This window comes from Artemia sp. Qi Xiang Cuo, chromosome 18 (genome assembly GCF_049724085.1).
Source record: "Artemia sp. Qi Xiang Cuo chromosome 18, ASM4972408v1, whole genome shotgun sequence".
Classification (NCBI taxonomy): domain Eukaryota; kingdom Metazoa; phylum Arthropoda; class Branchiopoda; order Anostraca; family Artemiidae; genus Artemia; species Artemia sp. Qi Xiang Cuo.
In genome coordinates, this window is record NC_142811.1 from 27,225,863 (window position 1) to 27,245,441 (window position 19,579).

The 19,579-nt window shown below is 32.7% G+C and overlaps 1 protein-coding gene across 7 annotated transcripts in view; it reads right to left on the reverse strand.

Annotated features, from left to right (window-relative positions):
* Nucleotides 1–19,579, reverse strand: part of LOC148941381 (ATP-binding cassette sub-family C member 5-like) — a 255,783-nt gene that overhangs the window by 142,858 nt on the left and 93,346 nt on the right. For all 7 annotated transcript variants that reach the window (XM_089103941.1, XM_089103946.1, XM_089103944.1 and 4 more), the window contains exons 8-9: nucleotides 18,704–18,877; nucleotides 11,000–11,147 (exon numbers count right to left, since the gene is read on the reverse strand). In XM_089103941.1, coding sequence (XP_088960067.1) covers nucleotides 11,000–11,147; nucleotides 18,704–18,877 — 322 coding nt within the window. The remainder of the gene's footprint in view (nucleotides 1–10,999; nucleotides 11,148–18,703; nucleotides 18,878–19,579) is intronic.

Below are 19,579 nucleotides of genomic sequence, written 5' to 3' on the forward strand. Positions count from 1 at the left end.
ATATTTATAATTATGAGCCATGATCTGGTGTGCCTTTGGTTATCCCTATGAACAGATTTAAATGTACTTTCATTTTTGGCTACTTTTACTGCTTTTCATTTAATTCCTTCTTTTATATTTATATTTATGAACCATGATCTGGTCTGCCCTTGGTTATCCTATGAACACAATTAAATTTACTTTCATTTTTGGCTACTTTTACTGCTTTTCATTTAATTTCTTCTTTTATATTTATATTTATGAGCCATGATCTGGTGTGCCTTTGGTTATCCCTATGAACATATTCAAATCTAATTTCATTTTTGGCTACTTTTACTGCTTTTCATTTAATTTCTTCTTTTATATTTATATTTATGAAACATGATCTGGTGTGCCCTTGGTTATCCTATGAACACATTTAAATGTACTTTCATTTTTGGCTACTTATACTGCTTTTCATTTAATTCCTTCTTTCATATTTATATTTATGAACCATGATCTGGCGTGCCCTTGGTTATCCTATGAACACATTTAAATTTACTTTCATTTTTGGCTACTTAGCCTGATTTTCATTTAATTTCTTCTCTTATATTTACATTTATGAACCATGATCTGGTCTGCCCTTGGTTATCCTATGAACACAATTAAATATACTTTCGTTTTTGGCTACTTATACCGCTTTTCAGTTAATTCATTCTTTTATATTTATATTTATGAACCAAGATCTGGTGTGACCTTGGTTATCCTATGAACACATTTAAATGTACTTTCATTTTTGGCTACTTTTACTGCTTTTTTGATTTAATTCCTTCTTTTATATTTATATTTATGAAACATGATCTGGTGTGCCCTTGGTTATCCTATGAACACATTTAAATGTACTTTCATTTTTGGCTACTTTTACTGCTTTTTTCATTTAATTAATTATTTTATATTTATATTTATGAAACATGATCTGGTGAGCCCTTGTTTATACTATGAAAAAATTTAAATTTACTTTAATTTTTGGCTACTTTTACTGCTTTTCATTTAATTCCTTCTTTTATATTTATATTTATGAGCCATGATCTGGTGTGCCTTTGGTTATCCCTATGAACAAATTCAAATATGTTTTCATTTTTGGCTACTTTTACTGCTTTTCATTTAATTTCTTCTTTTATATTTATGAAACATGATCTGGTGTGCCCTTGGTTATCCTATGAACACATTTAAATGTACTTTCATTTTTGGCTACTTTTACTGCTTTTCATTTAATTTCTTCTTTTATATTTATATTTATGAAACATGATCTGGTGTGCCCTTGGTTATCCTATGAACAAATTTAAATTTACTTTCATTTTTGTCTACTTGTACGGCTTTTCATTTAATTCCTTCTTTTATATTTATATTTATGAACCATGATCTGGTGTGCCCTTGGTTATCCTATGAACACATTTAAATGTACTTTCATTTTTGGCTAGTTTTACTGCTTTTCATTTAATTTCTTCTTTTATATTTATATTTATGAAACATGTTCTGGTGTGCCCTTGGTTATCCTATGAACACATTTAAATGTACTTTCATTTTTGGCTACTTATACTGCTTTTCATTTAATTACTTCTTTTATATTTATATTTATGAACCATGATCTGGTGTGCCCTTGGTTATCCTCTGAACACATTTAAATGTACTTTCATTTTTGGCTACTTTTACTGCTTTTCATTTAATTTCTTCTTTTATATTTATATTTATGAAACATGATCTGGTGTGCCCTTGGTTATCCTATGAACACATTTAAATATACTTTCATTTTTGTCTACTTTTACTGCTTTTCAATTAATTTCTTATTTTATATATATATTTATGAAACATGATCTGGTGTGACCTTGGTTATCCTATGAACACATTTAAATTTACTTTCATTTTTGATTACTTTTACTGCTTTTTTCATTTAATTACTTCTTTTATATTTATATTTATGAAACATGATCTGGTGTGCCCTTGGTTATCCTATGAACACATTTAAATGTACTTTCATTTTTGGCTACTTTTACTGCTTTTTTCATTTAATTCCTTCTTTTATATTTATATTTATGAAACATGATCTGGTGTGCCCTTGGTAATCCTATGAACAAATTTAAATTTACTTTCATTTTTGGCTACTTTTACTGCTTTTCATTTAATTACTTCTTTTATATTTATATTTATGAGCCATGATCTGGTGTGCCTTTGGTTATCCCTATGAACAAATTCAAATATATTTTCATTTTTGGCTACTTTTACTGCTTTTCATTTAATTTCTTCTTTTATATTTATGAAACATAATCTGGTGTGCCCTTGGTTATCCTATGAACACATTTAAATGTACTTTCATTTTTGGCTACTTTTACTGCTATTCATTTAATTTCTTCTTTTATATTTATATTTATGAAACATGATCTGGTGTGCCCTTGGTTATCCTATGAACACATTTAAATTTACTTTCATTTTTGGCTACTTTTACTGCTTTTCATTTAATTCCTTCTTTTATATTTATATTTATGAAACATGATCTGGTGTGCCCTTGGTTATCCTATGAACACATTTAAATGTACTTTCATTTTTGGCTACTTTTACTGCTTTTCAATTAATTTCTTCTTTTATATTTATATTTATGAAACATGATCTAGTGTGCCCTTGGTTATCCTATGAACACATTTAAATGTACTTTCATTTTTGTCTACTTTTCCTGCTTTTCATTTAATTAATTCTTTTATATTTATATTTATGAAACATGATCTGGTGTGCCCTTGGTTATCCTATGAACACATTTAAATGTACTTTCATTTTTGGCTTCTTTTACTGCTTTTCATTTAATTTCTTCCTTTATATTTATATTTATGAAACATGATCTGGTGTGCCCTTGGTTATCCTATGAACACCTTTAAATGTACTTTCATTTTTGGCTACTTTTACTGCTTTTCATTTAATTTCTTCTTTTATATTTATATTTATGAAACATGATCTTTTGTGCCCTTGGTTATCCTATGAACACATTTAAATGTACTTTCATTTTTGGCTACCTATAATGATTTTCATTTAATTCCTTCCTTTATATTTATATTTATGAAACATGATCTGGTGTGCCCTTGGTTATCCTATGAACACATTTAAATGTACTTTCATTTTTGGCTACTTATACTGCTTTTCATTTAATTACTTCTTTTATATTTATATTTATGAAACATGATCTGGTGTGCCCTTGGTTATCCTATGGTCACATTTAAATGTACTTTCATTTTTGGCTACTTATACTGCTTTTCATTTAATTTCTTCTTTTATATTTATATTTATGAAACATGATCTGGTGTGCCCTTGGTTATCCTATGAACACATTTAAATTTACATTCATTTTTGGCTACTTTTACTTCTTTTCATTTAATTTCTTCTTTTATATTTATATTTATGAGCCATGATCTGGTGTGCCTTTGGTTATCCCTATGAACAGATTTAAATGTACTTTCATTTTTGGCTACTTTTACTGCTTTTCATTTAATTCCTTCTCTTATATTTATATTTATGAACCATGATCTGGTGTGCCCTTGGTTATCCTATGAACACATTTAAATATAATTTCATTTTTGGCTACTTTTACTGCTTTTCATTTAATTCCTTCTTTTATATTTATATTTATGAGCCATGATCTGGTGTGCCTTTGGTTATCCCTATGAACACATTTAAATGTACTTTCATTTTTGGATACTTTTACTGCTTTTCATTTAATTTCTTCTTTTATATTTACATTTATGAAACATGATCTGGTGTGCCCTTGGTTATCCTATGAACACATTTAAATATACTTTCGTTTTTGGCTACTTTTACTGCTTTTCATTTAATTTCTTCTTTTATATTTATATTTATGAAACATGATCTGGTGTGCGCTTGGTTATCCTATGATCACATTTAAATGTACTTTCATTTTTGGCTACTTTTACTGCTTTTCATTTAATTACTTCTTTTATATTTATATTTATGAAACATGATCTGGTGTGCACTTGGTTATCCTATGAAAACATTTAAATGTACTTTCATTTTTGGCTACTTATACTGCTTTTCATTTAATTACTTCTTTTATATTTATATTTATGAAACATGATCTGGTGTGCCCTTGGTTATCCTATGAGCACATTTAAATGTACTTTCATTTTTGGCTACTTATACTGCTTTTCATTTAATTCCTTCTGTTATATTTATATTTATGAACCAAGATCTGGTGTGCCCTTGGTTATCCTATGAACACATTTAAATGTACTTTCATTTTTGGCTACTTTTACTGCTTTTCATTTAATTCCTTCTTTTATATTTATATTTATGAACCATGATCTGGTGTGCCCTTGGTTATCCTATGAGCACATTTAAATGTACTTTCATTTTTGGCTACTTATACTGCTTTTCATTTAATTACTTCTTTTATATTTATATTTATGAAACATGATCTGGTGTGCCCTTGGTTATCCTATGAGCACATTTAAATGTAATTTCATTTTTTGCTACTTTTACTTCTGTACATTTTAGTACTTATATTATATTTATATTTATGAAACATGATCTGGTGTGCGCTTGTTTATCCTGTGAACACATTTAAATGTAATTTCATTTGTGTCTACTTTTAATTCTTTTCAGTTACTTTCTTATTTCATATTGATATTTATGAAAAATGATCTGGCGTGCCCTTGGTTATCATATGAGCACATTTAAATATACTTTCATGTTTGGCTAGTTTTACAGCATTTCATTTAATTCATTCTTTTATATTTATATTTATGAAACATGATCTTGTGTGCCCTTGGTTATCCTGTGAGCACATTTAAATGTACTTTCAGTTTTGGCTACTTTTACTGCTTTTCATTTAATTACTTCTTTAATATTTATATTTATGAACCATGATCTGGTGTGCCCTTGGTTATCCTATGAACACATTTAAATCTACTTTCATTTTTGGCTACTTTTACTGCTTTTCATTTAATTACTTATTTTATATTTATATTTATGAACCATGATCTGGTGTGCCCTTGGTTATCCTATGAACACATTTAAATGTACTTTCATTTTTGGCTACTTATACTGCATTTCTTTTAATTCCTTCTTTTATATTTATATTTATGAACCATGATCTGGTGTGCCCTTGGTTATCCTATGAACACATTTAAATGTACTTTCATTTTTGGCTAGTTTTACTGCTTTTCATTTAATTTCTTCTTTTATATTTATATTTATGAAACATGATCTGGTGTGCCCTTGTTTATCCTATGAACACATTTAAATATACTTTCGTTTTTGGCTACTTTTACTTCTTTTCATTTAATTTCTTATTTTATATTTATATTTATGAAACATGATCTGGTGTGAACTTTGTTATCCTATGAGCACATTTAAATGTACTTTCAATTTTTGCTACTTTTACTTATTTTCATTTAATTTCTTCTTTTATATATTTATGAAACATGATCTGGTGTGCCCTTGGTTATCCTATGAACAAATTTAAATGTAATTTCATTTTTGGATACTTTTACTTCTTTTCATTTAATTCCTTCTTTTAGATTTATATTTATGAAACATGATCTGGTGTGCCCTTGGTTATCCTATGATCACATTTAATTGTACTTTCAATTTTGGCTACTTTTACTGCTTTTCATTTAATTTCTTCTTTTATATTTATATTTATGAAACATGATCTGGTGTGCCCTTGGTTATCCTATGAACATATTTAAATGTACTTTCATTTTTGGCTACTTTTACTGCTTTTCATTTAATTTATTCTTTTATATTTATATTTATGAAACATGATCTGGTGTGCCCTTGGTTATCCTATGAACACATTCAAATGTACTTTCATTTTTGGCTACTTTTACTGCTTTTCATTTAATTAATTCTTTTATATTTATATTTATGAAACATGGTCTGGTGTGCCCTTGGTTATCCTATGAACACATTTAAATGTACTTTCATTTTTGGCTACTTATACTGCTTTTCATTTAATTCCTTCTTTTATATTTATATTTATGAAACATGATCTGGTGTGCCCTTGGTTATCCTATGGACACATTTAAATGTACTTTCATTTTTGGCTACTTTTACTGCTTTTCATTTAATTTCTTCTTTTATATATTTATGAAACATTATCTGGTGTGACATGTGTTATAATATGAACAAATTTATATTTAATTTCATGTTTTTCTACTTATACTGATTTTCATTTAATTTATTCTTTTATATTTATATTTATGAAACATGATCTTGTGTGCCCTTGGTTATACTATGAACAAATTTAAATGTACTTTCATTTTTGGCTAGTTTTACTGCTTTTCATTTAATTACTTCTTTTATATTTATATTTATGAAACATGATCTGGTGTGCCCTTGGTTATCCTATGAGCACATTTAAATGTACTTTCATTTTTGGCTACTTTTACTGCTTTTCATTTAATTTCTTCTTTTATATTTATATTTATGAAACATGCTCTGGTGTGCCCTTGGTTATCCTATGAACACATTTAAATGTACTTTCATTTTTGGCTAGTTATACTGCTTTTCATTTAATTTCTTCTTTTATATTTATATTTATGAAACATGATCTGGTGTGTCCTTGGTTATCCTATGAACACATTCAAATGTACTTTCATTTTTGGCTACTTTTACTGCTTTTCATTTAATTTCTTCTATTATATTTATATTTATGAAAAATGTTCTGGTGTGACCTTGGTTATCCTATGAACACATTTAAATGTACTTTCATTTTTGGCTAATTTTACTGCTTTTCATTTAATTCCTTCTTTTATATTTATATTTATGAAACATGATCTGGTGTGCCTTTGGTTATCCCTATGAACAAATTAAAATTTATTTTCATTTTTGGCTACTTTTACTGCTTTTCATTTAATTCCTTCTTTTATATTTATATTTATGGGCCATGATCTGGTGTGCCTTTGGTTATCCCTATGAACAAATTCAAATATATTTTCATTTTTGGCTACTTTTACTGATTTTCATTTAATTCCTTCTTTTATATTTATATTTATGAAACATCATCTGGTGTGCCCTTGGTTATCCTATGAACACATTTAAATATACTTTCATTTTTTGCTACTTTTACCGCTTTTCATTTAATTTCTTCTTTTATATTTATATTTATGAAACATGATCTGGTGTGCCCTTGGTTATCCTATGAACACATTTAAATATACTTTCATTTTTGGCTACTTTTACTGCTTTTTTCATTTAATTCCTTCTTTTATATTTATATTTATGAAACATGATCTGGTGTGCCCTTGGTTATCCTATGAGCAAATTTAAATGTACTTTCATTTTTGGCTACTTTTACTGCTTTTCATTTAATTCCTTCTTTTATATATTTATGAAACATGATCTGGTGTGCCCTTGGTTATCCTATGAACATATTTAAATATACTTTCATTTTTGGCTAGTTTTACTGCTTTTAATTTAATTCCTTCTTTTATATTTATATTTATGAAACAGGATCTGGTGTGCCCTTGGTTATCCTATGAACACATTTAAATGTACTTTCATTTTTGGCTACTTTTACTGCTTTTTCATTTAATTCCTTCTTTTATATTTATATTTATGAAACATGATCTGGTGTGCCCTTGGTTATTCTATGAACACATTTAAATTTACTTTCATTTTTGGCTACTTATCCTGCTTTTCAATTAATTCATTCTCTTATATTTATATTTATGAACCATGATCTAGTGTGACCTTGGTTACCCTCTTAGCACATTTAAATGTAAATTAATTTTTGGCTTCTTATCCTGCTTATTAATTAATTAATTCTTTTATATTTATATTTATGAACCATGATCTGGTGTGCCCTTGGTTAACCCTATGAGCACATTTAAATATACTTTCATTTTTGGCTACTTTTACTGCTTTTCATTTAATTACTTTTACTGCTTTTCATTTAATTCTTCTTTTATATTTATATTTATGAAACATGATCTGGTGTGCCCTTGGTTATCCTATGAACACATTTAAATGTACTTTCATTTTTGGCTACTTATACTGCTTTTCATTTAATTGCTTCTTTTATATTTATATTTATGAAACATGATCTGGTGTGCCCTTGGTTATCCTATGAACACATTTAAATGTACTTTCATTTTTGGCTACTTTTACTGCTTTTTCATTTAATTTCTTCTTTTATATTTATATTTATGAAACATGATCTGGTGTGCCCTTGGTTATCCTATGAACACATTTAAATTTACTTTCATTTTTGGCTACTTTTACTGCTTTTCATTTAATTCCTTCTTTTAGATTTATATTTATGAACCATGGTCTGGTGTGCACGTTGTTAACCATTTGAACACATTCAAATATACTTTCTTTTTTGTATTGTTATACTTATATTCAATTAATTAATTCTTTTATATTTATATTTATGAAACAGGGTCTAGTATGTAATTGGTTATCATATGAAAACAGTTAAATGTAATTTCAATTTTGGCTAGCTATCCTGCTTTTCATTTAATTCCTTCTTTTATATTTACATTTATTAAACATGATCTTTTGTGCCCTTGGTTATCCTATGAACACAATTAAATTTACTTTAATTTTTGGCTACCTATCCTGCTTTTCTATTCAGTCAATCTCTCATATTTATATTTATGAACCATAGTCTGGCGTGTCCTATTTTATCCTATGAACATATTTAAATATAATTTAATTTTTGTATTCTAATCCCTCTATTAATTTACTTCCTTACTTTATACATTTATTAACAAGTATCTTTAAAGCCATTGGTTATTATATTAACACATTTAAATATACATTAAATTTTGGATACTTATACTGCTTTTCATTTAATTCCTTATTTTATATTTATATTTATGAAACATGATCTGGTGTGCCCTTGGTTATCCTATGGGCAAATTTAAATGTACTTTCAATTTATGATTCTTATACTTATTTTAATTTAATTTATTATTTTATATATTTATGAACCATGTTCTGGTGTGCCCTTGGTTATCCTATGAACATAATTAAATATACATTCATTTTTTGCTAGTTATACTGCTTTTCATTTACTTCCTTCTTTTATATTTATAATTATGAGACATGATCTGGTGTGCCCTTTGTTAAACCTATGAACAGATTAAAATATACTTTCTTTTTTTGATTGTTATACCGCATTTCAATTTATTCCTTGTTTTATATTTACATTTATGAACCATGATCTAGTATGTCATTGGTTATCCTATGAACAGAATTAAATATACATTCAATTTTTGATACTTATAATGATATTCATTTATTTCCTTCTTTCATATTTATATTTATGAACCATGATCTGGTGTGCCCTTGGTTATCCTATGAACACACTTTAAAATACTTTTCATTTTTGACTGTTTTTCCTTTATATTTGGCTATCTGATTCGGCACCCGTTATAGTGGTTCTAGCAAGAGAGTTGGGACAAGGGCCAGAATAATAATTTAAAGAAAAGTGGCATTTAAGAAAAAGTAGTATCAAATAAACTAATATAAAATTAAGCAATGCGCTGCAGGGATAAAATTAGTCTTTGGTTCCGTGGAAAGTTACCCCAGAAAAATCCCATCCGTAGACCCCCTCCCCCAACAACAAATTTTCGAATATTTTCCAATAACAAATACTATATTTAAACAAAGGGCAAATTCCATAGCTTAAACCTTGTAGGGGGTTAGTGGGGGCCATGTCATCCCCAGAGGCATAGTTATTGGACCTTTGAGCCCTCTCACTATCTTCTACGACCATTGGTTCGATACCTTCACCCCAGAAAAAAAAAACACGCATTGTCATTCTTTTGGCAAAAAATACAAATGCCATATTTGTGCAGATAAAAGTTTGAAACATCTACAATAGGGTTTTATGATATGCTGAATCTCATCGCAGAATTTTCATTAAGATCAATAGACGTTTTGGGGGTATTTCTGCCTTTTTCGAAAACCAGGCAAATTTCCTCACGCTGGTGGCTAATGATGGGTACAATTAAACTTAATAAATTGTATACATTGAGAACCAGCAAAAAAAAACAATTCTTTTGATGTAATAGTTGCTATAAAATTCCTTTTTTCAAAGTTTCGGTTACTATTGGATTAAGTTGCTCCTTACTTACAGTTAGTTACAACAAATTATTTGATATAATATGCAAGATATCTTTCGCGATTTTTGTGCTAGAAGTAGTAGAAAATATTTTTGATTCCTAAAAGCCAACTATCACTTGTGTTTGATTTAAACATGTGCTGCAATTCACGATTGCAGTACATTTTCGAGCTGAAATGTATAAATAGCATTATGTGTGTAAAATTTTGTAAAATGTCAACAGATATATTACTCTTTGCAAAAAAAAACATCTTTGTTGGTGCAGTTTCATGCATTCTTCCTGAATAACGATGACAGCGATTGCCCGGAATAAATAATTTTCATTAGTAAGGCTAACAAATTCCGATAAGCTTTGGAAATTCATGGTTGTTGTTCCTTTTAAAGCCTTGGAAGAAAGCGTTTGTAAAAATGGGGCAGATTTTGCTTAAGAAATGAAACATTTTACTCCAAACTGACATTCTAGAGGTTTCGGGACCAGAAAGATGATAAACCTGGTTAAATATTGTTATAATCAGAGTCATAGAGGAGAAGTGAGCATTATGGACTACTTGGGAGATGTGGAAAAACCGAGGTGTCTGTTTGATGCTGCTATAAACTCCCACGCCTCCCACGTCAGTAAAGTCTTACCCCTACCTTAGGTTACAACAAGCGTCGCAGAGTGCCGTGGGCGGAAAATTTTTAACCTAATTTTCAGGCAGTACCGAATAGTCTCTTGTGGTACAATTTTGGTGGAAAAAACTGGAACAGTTTATCTCAAAGCGTAGATAACGTGGGTGCTTACAGGATTAGCCTATAGTTTATCATTTATCTTTGGTATGACTAAAGCTCATTTATTGGAAGTTCACTCTAAGAATAATTCGCTAAGTTTAAGAGTTTCTAAACGTTTGACAAATGACAAATAAATACCTTTGATGTTTGAAGCAAAGATCTTCTCCCAAGCATACATTTTGATGAGCTTGATGCTGGTTAATACTTCATTCATTAGCCTCACTCGAGAATCAGTAGACCTTACGCTCAGCTTTCGCAAGTATCCTGTTAATCGCGACATACCATACTGAAAGAAAATTAATGGATACTGAGAACCATATGTCAAAAATAGTTTTACACTGTATGATGACTTGATTACGATACTGAACAACCTACTTTGGGTAAGTTTTCAAAATTAGTCCAAAACTGAGGTTGTTTACATCGATTAATTTTTTTTCCTTTTCTAATTATTAAAAAAATTCTTTATCATTCATTAATAGAATCTTACCTAAGCTTGTGTAATTATTTATTGAAATACATTCCCGATTCATTTTAATCCTCTCCAGGTAATACAAAGTAAAGCTGTAAGAATTCTTGGTACTTTCCCTCATCGCCCTGCAAGACTTCAAAAATCTTTCAGAAACTGAAACTCTTTTCTTATTTCTTAATATATTAAACCTTAATCAACTCAAAGGTTTGCAGTTGTCACTTTGGCATTATGATATTCAGTCGCTAGGAAACTACCTTTATAATTCACAACATTCTTGCCGTCTTCCCCCGCTCGCTCGCTCCTATACTTCTATTCGTCTTGAAACATAATAGACTCCCCTCAGTAAATTGTGAAAGAGCTTGATTTTCAATGAGATTTCAAAGCCCTTCCAGTGCGTAATTTCGTCAAAATCCTGGGGGGGGGGGGAGGTTGGGCAAAGTTTGGGACAATTTTCCCAAATCAAGTAAAAATGACAGCAAAAACTAAACAATAACCCATTTAGTACCATAAAGGTACTATTTAGTACTATAAAGGTACTATATAGTACTGTAAAGGTAAATATATACTAAAAAAACTGATCTGTATCTGTTGATGCTTGAGTTATGCAGGTTTATCTTAGTTTTGACAAGATTTTGGAAGAAACTAAATTTCAGCCGGGGGGCAAACTGGGGTCTAGGGGGGGCAAAGAGGTCTGGGAGGGGCAGTTGCCCCCCTACTCCATAGAAAATTACGCCGCTGATCCCTTCTAGAGCAATTAGGCTTAAATTAAATAATAAATTTAAAAATCTGAATAGCTGACCTCTCTTAAAGAAAAAGTTAAGAAAATGTATTATTTATCCTTGATGACAGGTATTCTTCCATACATTTTTTTTTTTTTAATTACATATTGTGAATTTGCCGCGCCGAATTCACAGCCTTCATCGCCCCTCTCCTGCTCTAATTTGTCATGTTTTTTTTTTAATTTTTTGTTCTTTTTCCCTTTTTTCTTTGTTTTATTTTATTTGTGTCTTTTAGTGGATCGCAACATTTATTTTGATAATAGGTTAGCCTTCAATTAGAGCTTAGCTCTCTGTTGGCTCTACTTGAATATTTTTTGTTTGTCTATATTGTGTGTTAAATAAAATCTTGAATCTTGAGTTAAACAGGGAGGTTAAAGTTAGAAATGGAGATAAGCCCCCCCCCCCCCATTCTCAAAATTGCCCTAGATTATTGTTCACGTACTCTTTTAGTGTTGAACTTTAGAAACGGTCATTTCGTGCAAGGACCAGTCATTAATGATTTTCTTCTTTTGAAATTTTTACAACGGATTTTTATATTATTAAATCTTGAGAAAGCAGTAGTTTTGAGCAAAGGTTCCCTTTAAAGGCTCTACCTGACTGAGATCTTTCACAAGAACTAATAGACACCTTGTGACTTAATAAATATTCTCAAATAATCACGATAGGTATAACATCTATTACCCTGTTATCACACCAGTTTGGATCCAGATACACGCAGCCATTCGTCTGCTATTTTGCAGAACAGGTTTTTAAGGTAAAAAGAATTTTCAAATGTCCCTTTTCGGAGTTTAATAGAGTGGGCCAAGCAGCAGAAATTACAATAGCATTTCAATAGCAGAAAAGTAGTTCAAAAAGGAAACCCCAGAGCACAGTGATGTGTTTGCTTTTTTCGGACACTTTTCATACCTGTCCAAACAAACCCTGTCTCCAAATCGCTAATATTTGAGGTAAAAAAAACAACACTTGGATGAATCCTTGACAATAAGTATTTCTACTATGTAGAAAGGAAATAAATTTGCTTTTAATTAGATTATTAGCTATAGCTGCAACCATAATTCCTTACTGAGTTTCTTGTGTGCATATATATCCCAAACAGGAAAAATCCGTCACCTTTTTCTTGGCTGGAACCTAGTGAAAGAGTGAACCTCTGGTCTTACTAGGGATTTAGCATAATGTCATAAAAAATAATAACATGGAAAAGAGACCAAAATATACACTTTCTTCCCTTTTTTCGTTACAGAATAATTTGTATAAACGAATAAATTGGAATTAAAAACATTAGGATTTTTTTTACTATTACATTTATTATAAATAGTCCAAAAATAGTCAATTGCTATATTTTCGTAAAGCACCGTCAGATTCCAAAGGCAGAAGAAGAGGGACTTCTTGTGGAATATCTAAAAGTATGCTCTTTTATGAATCAAGGAAGCCAGTGAAGCTAAAATGCTTACGTTTTCCTTCGCAACCACTAATCCCATCGTTCCTCCCGTAGGATGGTCACAGAAATAAAGCACATCAAAGGACAGGTTGACCTCATTTCTGAGAAGAGGAACAAGCATATACTACTTAGATCCCTTGAATTGACCAGCGAAAAGATCAAGTGGCTTTAAGCTTTGCGGCGGACACTTTTTTTTTACAAAATTGTGAACTCCTATTCACGTTTTAAAGAGAAGCTCGCTGTTGAAGGGATACAGAATGTTGATGAGACAGGAGTCCGGATTTCCAATTATCCAAATCGAAAATTTTTGCGTGATTTCGATTAAATCAAGTTGTAGCATGCCTGTCTTTGCGCTAAAAAGTTGACGGGGTCAAAATTGGTGGGAACGTCGGGGGGTGTACTGGGTCGACAGTACAACTTATGATTAAGCTTCAAACAAGATGCAACATGTATACCTTTCTGTTAAAAAGTTGGCAGTACGACGGGCAGTAGTTCCAGAGGAACCATGGTCCCACTTTACTCTTCCAATAATACAGGCTAAAAACCGATCAGAAATTCCACTTCAAAGAAGATATAGAATGAAATTTGTGTTAAAAATTTGGCAGTAGGAGGGGCAGGGGTCTTGAAGGAGCCATGATCCAACTTTTACTCTTCCAATAATAGCGACTAAAAATCACTCAGAGATTCCACTTGAAAGAAGATATGAAATACACTACTTTTGTTCTAAAAAGCTGGCGATGAGAGTAGCGGGGGCCTGCTACATTAACCTCGGACCCACTTTGCATCTTTAATCATGCGAATTGAAAATTCTTGCCAGATTCCACTTCAAACAAGGCGTGCCATCCTTATCCTTCTCCTAAATCCTTGGCGATAGGAGAAGCGGTTGCGGAGAGGACATTAGAAAGATCGCGATAACTTCATATGTGAACACATATTCTTCCGAAATTACTGTTCAAACAAGGTGAAGTATACTTACCTTTCTGTAGAAAAATGGGCAGAAAGAAAGAGGGAAGGGGTTGTATTGAAGGGGTCACTAGTACTTTAAATTGAAAATTCTTGCGTGATTCTAGTTTTAGAAAGGTACAACATGTTTATCTTTCCGCTAAAAATTTGATGCTGGTGGGAAGGGGGTTGAGATGGGTCACAGACAAATTTGGGCCTCCGGCAAAGGTGCAACATGCCTGTTTTTTTACTAAGGAGTTGATGGTAAAAGGTGAGGAAGGGGGTGATAAAAGGTGTCGAATGTTGAAAAGGGGGTTGAATAATTTTTAGGTAGAGAGACAGGTTGAGTGGACGGGTTACAAACCTACTTTGCGCCCACTAATACTGATCAGCATCTTTTTGATGACTTCAGTCCAAAAAAGTTAAAAAAAAAATCCCTAAGTTTCAGCTAAAAAGAGAGGTATTGGTGTCGGAGGGCCACTGGTCCTCTTGCTTTTTCTAGTCAGACAAACTGAAAAGGCTTGCATGTTGCGGCTTATAACAAGGTGCTTCCTGTCTATATTTCTAATAAAAGGTTGGCAGTGAGAGAGGACTAAGCAGAAAATGAAATTAGGTCGTTTTTACACCAAGACTTTTTAAGCCAAGACTTGAACCGTTTTACAACCAAGCTCGTGCTTGCACCGCGTCAGGACCTAGTTTTTTCCAGAATAAGACGTAAGTCAGAATCAAAACTTTCACTAAGTTATTATCTAAGTTTTGTTCTTCAATATGACGACCACAACAATGATGTGGACAACCACAGCAATAAGATTGTCAGCTGTTCAAAGTTATTGAAAAGCTATATTTCACGAAAAATTTTGTACAAAAAAACTATGTCACAAAATGAACTAAAGGTGCATTTTCTTTCCACAGATTGACTTTCTAATATAACTACTAAGAAAGGAGCAAAGGATAAGCTCCAATTTCTGTAGCAGTGAGACACGCATCAGAGTTTAGGACGCATATTTGATACCATTCTTCTGCCTCAGTTCATAACACAGAAAAAAAACTCCCCCAAAATCACAAGCAGACATGGCTTGTAACAGTAGGTTGAACTCGTTTAGATACTGATAAAAAATGTTCCTTTTTCGCCTGCCTACCAGTCTAATCACTTCTTTCCCTTCGAAAATAGAAACATGACTCAAAGAAAAGGACATTTGGCAGAATAACTTCAGTAAGTCCTTTTCGGCATAGATTGCGTAACTTCACTTCAAACTCCTAAACTCTTGCCTTCAAATCCAAGACAAGCAAAAACTATCCTTTTGGGCTCCATACAAGAATTACCGCCGTGATGTGACGGATCAGGTCAAATTCCTTGCGATAATCGGCCAAAAGGAAATCAACTATGGTGCCCTGTTTGTCACGCCATTCTACTATTAAGTGGTAAAGTCGCACTAAATAGTGAGTCGTGCTATTGCCTTTCAGGCACCCGTACTGGTAAGGGTCGAGGCAAGGGTTTATTTGCGACAAAAGTTCACGGTAAATAAATGACTCGGTCACTTTGGCTAGATTGGGGGTTATTGATATGGGCAAGAGCTCGTCACAAGTTTTGCGGTATTTTGTTTTAGGAATAACACGGACGTAGGCTTTCTTCCAGGCCTGAGGGAACTTTTGCTCTCTGAAGCATTGGTTGATAATAGACGTCACAGGTTTAGCTAGAAAAGGTGAATAATCAATGAGCAGCTTGACGGGCAACTCACCTGGATATGAAGCACAGTTCCTTTTTAGTTTTTAAAGCTCTTTGCAGACCGCGCATTCCGGTATTTCTACTATTTGTTCGTCCGGAAAGCCAGGAGAGAGATTTTCAATGTCTTCTCAGTGAATGAAGGGTAAGTCGAATAAATTGCAGAGAATTAGGAATTTACTTCAGTAGAGGATACTAGAGAACCATTGTCTTTCTGTATCTTCAAATCACTACTATTCAGTTTTCCAGAAAGTCGTTTAACTTCGGAGTGTCACTTACGAAGGTTAGTAGTCAGCAGTGGAGTCACTTTAACACAAACATAAGCTTTCTGAGCGGCTCTGTTTACTTTCACAATGTGATTGTGCAACTTTTTTGCCGCTGTTACTTCACCTTTCGAGTGGAGTTGGCATCTGGTCATGATTAGCGCTTTGATTTCTTGGTTTACCCAAGGCTTATCACTGTCACTGACTACAATAGTTTTGGACGAAAAGTGTTCGTGATATTTCTGCAGACGGACAGAGTTCAGAGTCTCAACTTTGAGGTTGATGTCTGGTATTGTGCAGATCTCACTGAAGTCAAAGGTTCCAATCCAGCGTCTAAAGAAACAGATACTTTCTTTAGTCAAAGGCTGGGTAGTTACTTTTGTTTTCTTCACTTTTGGGAAGTTGGCTTTGGACTCCTAGAAAAATCACAAAGCAGTCTGAGTTCCGTAATAGGCCTAAAGAGCGCGCCGGTGGGTATTGGTTGGAAAGGTTCGTGAAAATTAGGTCGAGTATGTTCCCACTTTGGTGGGTCATAACTGCCACTACTTGTTTCAGGTCTAGCATATTCGACATCCATTGCTTATTTGTTTGATTAAAGTCTCCGGCAATAGTAAGTGCGGGAGCTGCATGCTGTCGACGGATGTTGTCTATAAATGTTAGTAGATATTGAACTAAATATTTCTTATTTTTTGCACTCTCGGGATAGTACACTACCGCGATGATGAGGCACGAGAACTTTCTTGACAAAAATGGGGGTTTGCACTCGGCCCAAATCACTTCGTGACAGGAGTCAGCAGGTTCGCTTAACAGTTTGCACGGAATATCTTTTCAAAAATACAAACCGACACCTCCACCACGGCGCTCTAGACCACGATCACGCCTTGTATTGAAAAAGCTCGTATAGCCTTTTATACGACCCGTCTCATCAGTAACGTCCCAAAATTCGGTCACTGCTGCTATCGGGCAGCAATTTTGTTTCATGAGGACCTCAAGCTCGTCCATTTTGTTCTTCAGTAACGGGCGTTGCAGAGTAAGAAGTTAGGCATTTTCACTTTCACTGAAAACCACTCTGGTTCAAGCATTGGAGGGGATGCATGAACAGCATGAGGCACCGGGTCGTTATACCAGGGTCGTAGAATGGGTGGGATTTCAAACGGGGGTCTACAGTTAACTTCTGTCAGTGTCCTTGGTCTACGAATTCGTTTATGGTTCGACCTTTCCTCCGAAATATGCACTGGAATGTGAATCGCTTATTTCGCTTTCCTCCTCGACAACCGCGTCTTTTATGTTTAGTTCGGTGAACTAAGTCTTCAGGACCCGGCAACGTCACAACATTGCCATCTGGTGGCTTTTTAGGAGTCCAAATTGCCATAGAGTGACGATTGTAGATGGCGCTACGAATGTAGATGGCACTACTATATATCGAAGTGAATAAAGTTCGTAAATCGTCAATTTTTCGATTATAACTGGCATGAATACTGCACTAAACAAAGTCAAAAAGGTTAGGTCTTTGATTACTTACATTGTCAGGGCAAGAACCCAGGAACAATAGCGCAAATAAGCTAAACTAGGCATGGTTGCAAAGCGGCTATTCAGCGCTACGGCATCTATCAAGCCCATTATAATACCATCTAGGTTGCGTATTCTAGTTTCGACCCTGTTTACATTCAGTGTTTTTTGTTTATTTGATGTAAATCAATGTTAAATAAGCATACAATTAATTTGTGATTCTCTGAAGCATTTTATACAGCTTTCTCTAGGCAAACTATATACGGCTTTCTCTAGTTCTGTTTTTTTTCATTGGCCTACGTGTTGAAAATACTAAAATCAGCACTACATACTGAAAAAAAATTAGCAAGACTTTCGGAATAAGATTACTAAAAAGCCTTAATTTGTTAAAAGCAAGCAGATACCAAAAATGCAAGTTTAGTAGTAGCAATAGCAACTTACTATAAAAAAAAAGACAAAATCAATCGGTAGCACACCAAAAGCGTCGCTTGCGAAAGTACTCAGAGCTGTCAGCCCAGTACTTCCTCCCTGCCGTTATCTCATGTTAATTAGAATTTTTTCAGAGATATTCACGTAGCTCCGAAGGTTTTGGATACATTGATAAATTTGAACCATGCGTGTGTGAATGATATTATATCCAGTTAGAAAAGGGACATTGTTATTTGAAGAGGGGATAAAGAATGCAATGTTAATACAGTTCTGGCAGGACTTTTTCTTACCTGAACAGGATAAAAAATGAGAAAAGTGAGTATTCCAAATAGGGCATGCGGTCCTAAAAGAATGTATATATAAAAGGTGGCAACAATGGCAACGAAGGGGCCACCTACAATCAACGTTGCGTAGATTACAACCTCAAATATCCTTATGCCGTCATTCGAAAATATGTTGACAATCTGAAAAAAAGAAGAAACAAGTCAAAGATAACGCAATGCATACGTATATGGTATCAGAGGAGGTTGATTAAAATTTTCATGACGGTTAGACTCAAGTAAAAGCGAAGTTTCCCTGTGTAGCTTTCCTCGACCTCCTGAAATAAACCGTAAGATCGTAGAAAATTCTGGAGACATTGGACCGTAAATTCTAAGATTGAGTATCCTTTCTCAGTACTGATAGAGCAATTCAACAAGTTCCAAATCTACCTTTCAACTCCCCTTCTTCTCCTAAACACAATCAAAGCCCCACTGGCCATCATATCAAAATTATAGATAGTTACTTTATTCAAAGCTGTCAAAAAGTTAAAAAGATGCATTCCCAGGGGGGGGGGGAATGGTAAGTACAGGCCCTGGAAAAGCCCACCACACTACACCAACGGCTTATTTTAAAAGATTGATTTAATTATTTTTTCGAATACCACTCTGGCCTTTCTATGACGAACAAGAAATAAAAGGCATCCCTTTTGTTTTAATGAAAAACAAAATTAACAAGACTTATTCCTATTTGAACTTTTATTTGTTCCTAGACTAATTTAAAAAACCTTTCCATAAAATAAGTTTTTCAAAGAAAAGTGAAGAGTTTGATTCGGTAATTTATTGTAATTTCTGCTCGTTTTTGGGTTTAATGCTTATTGAAGTTCTGAATTCCGAAACACACCTAGT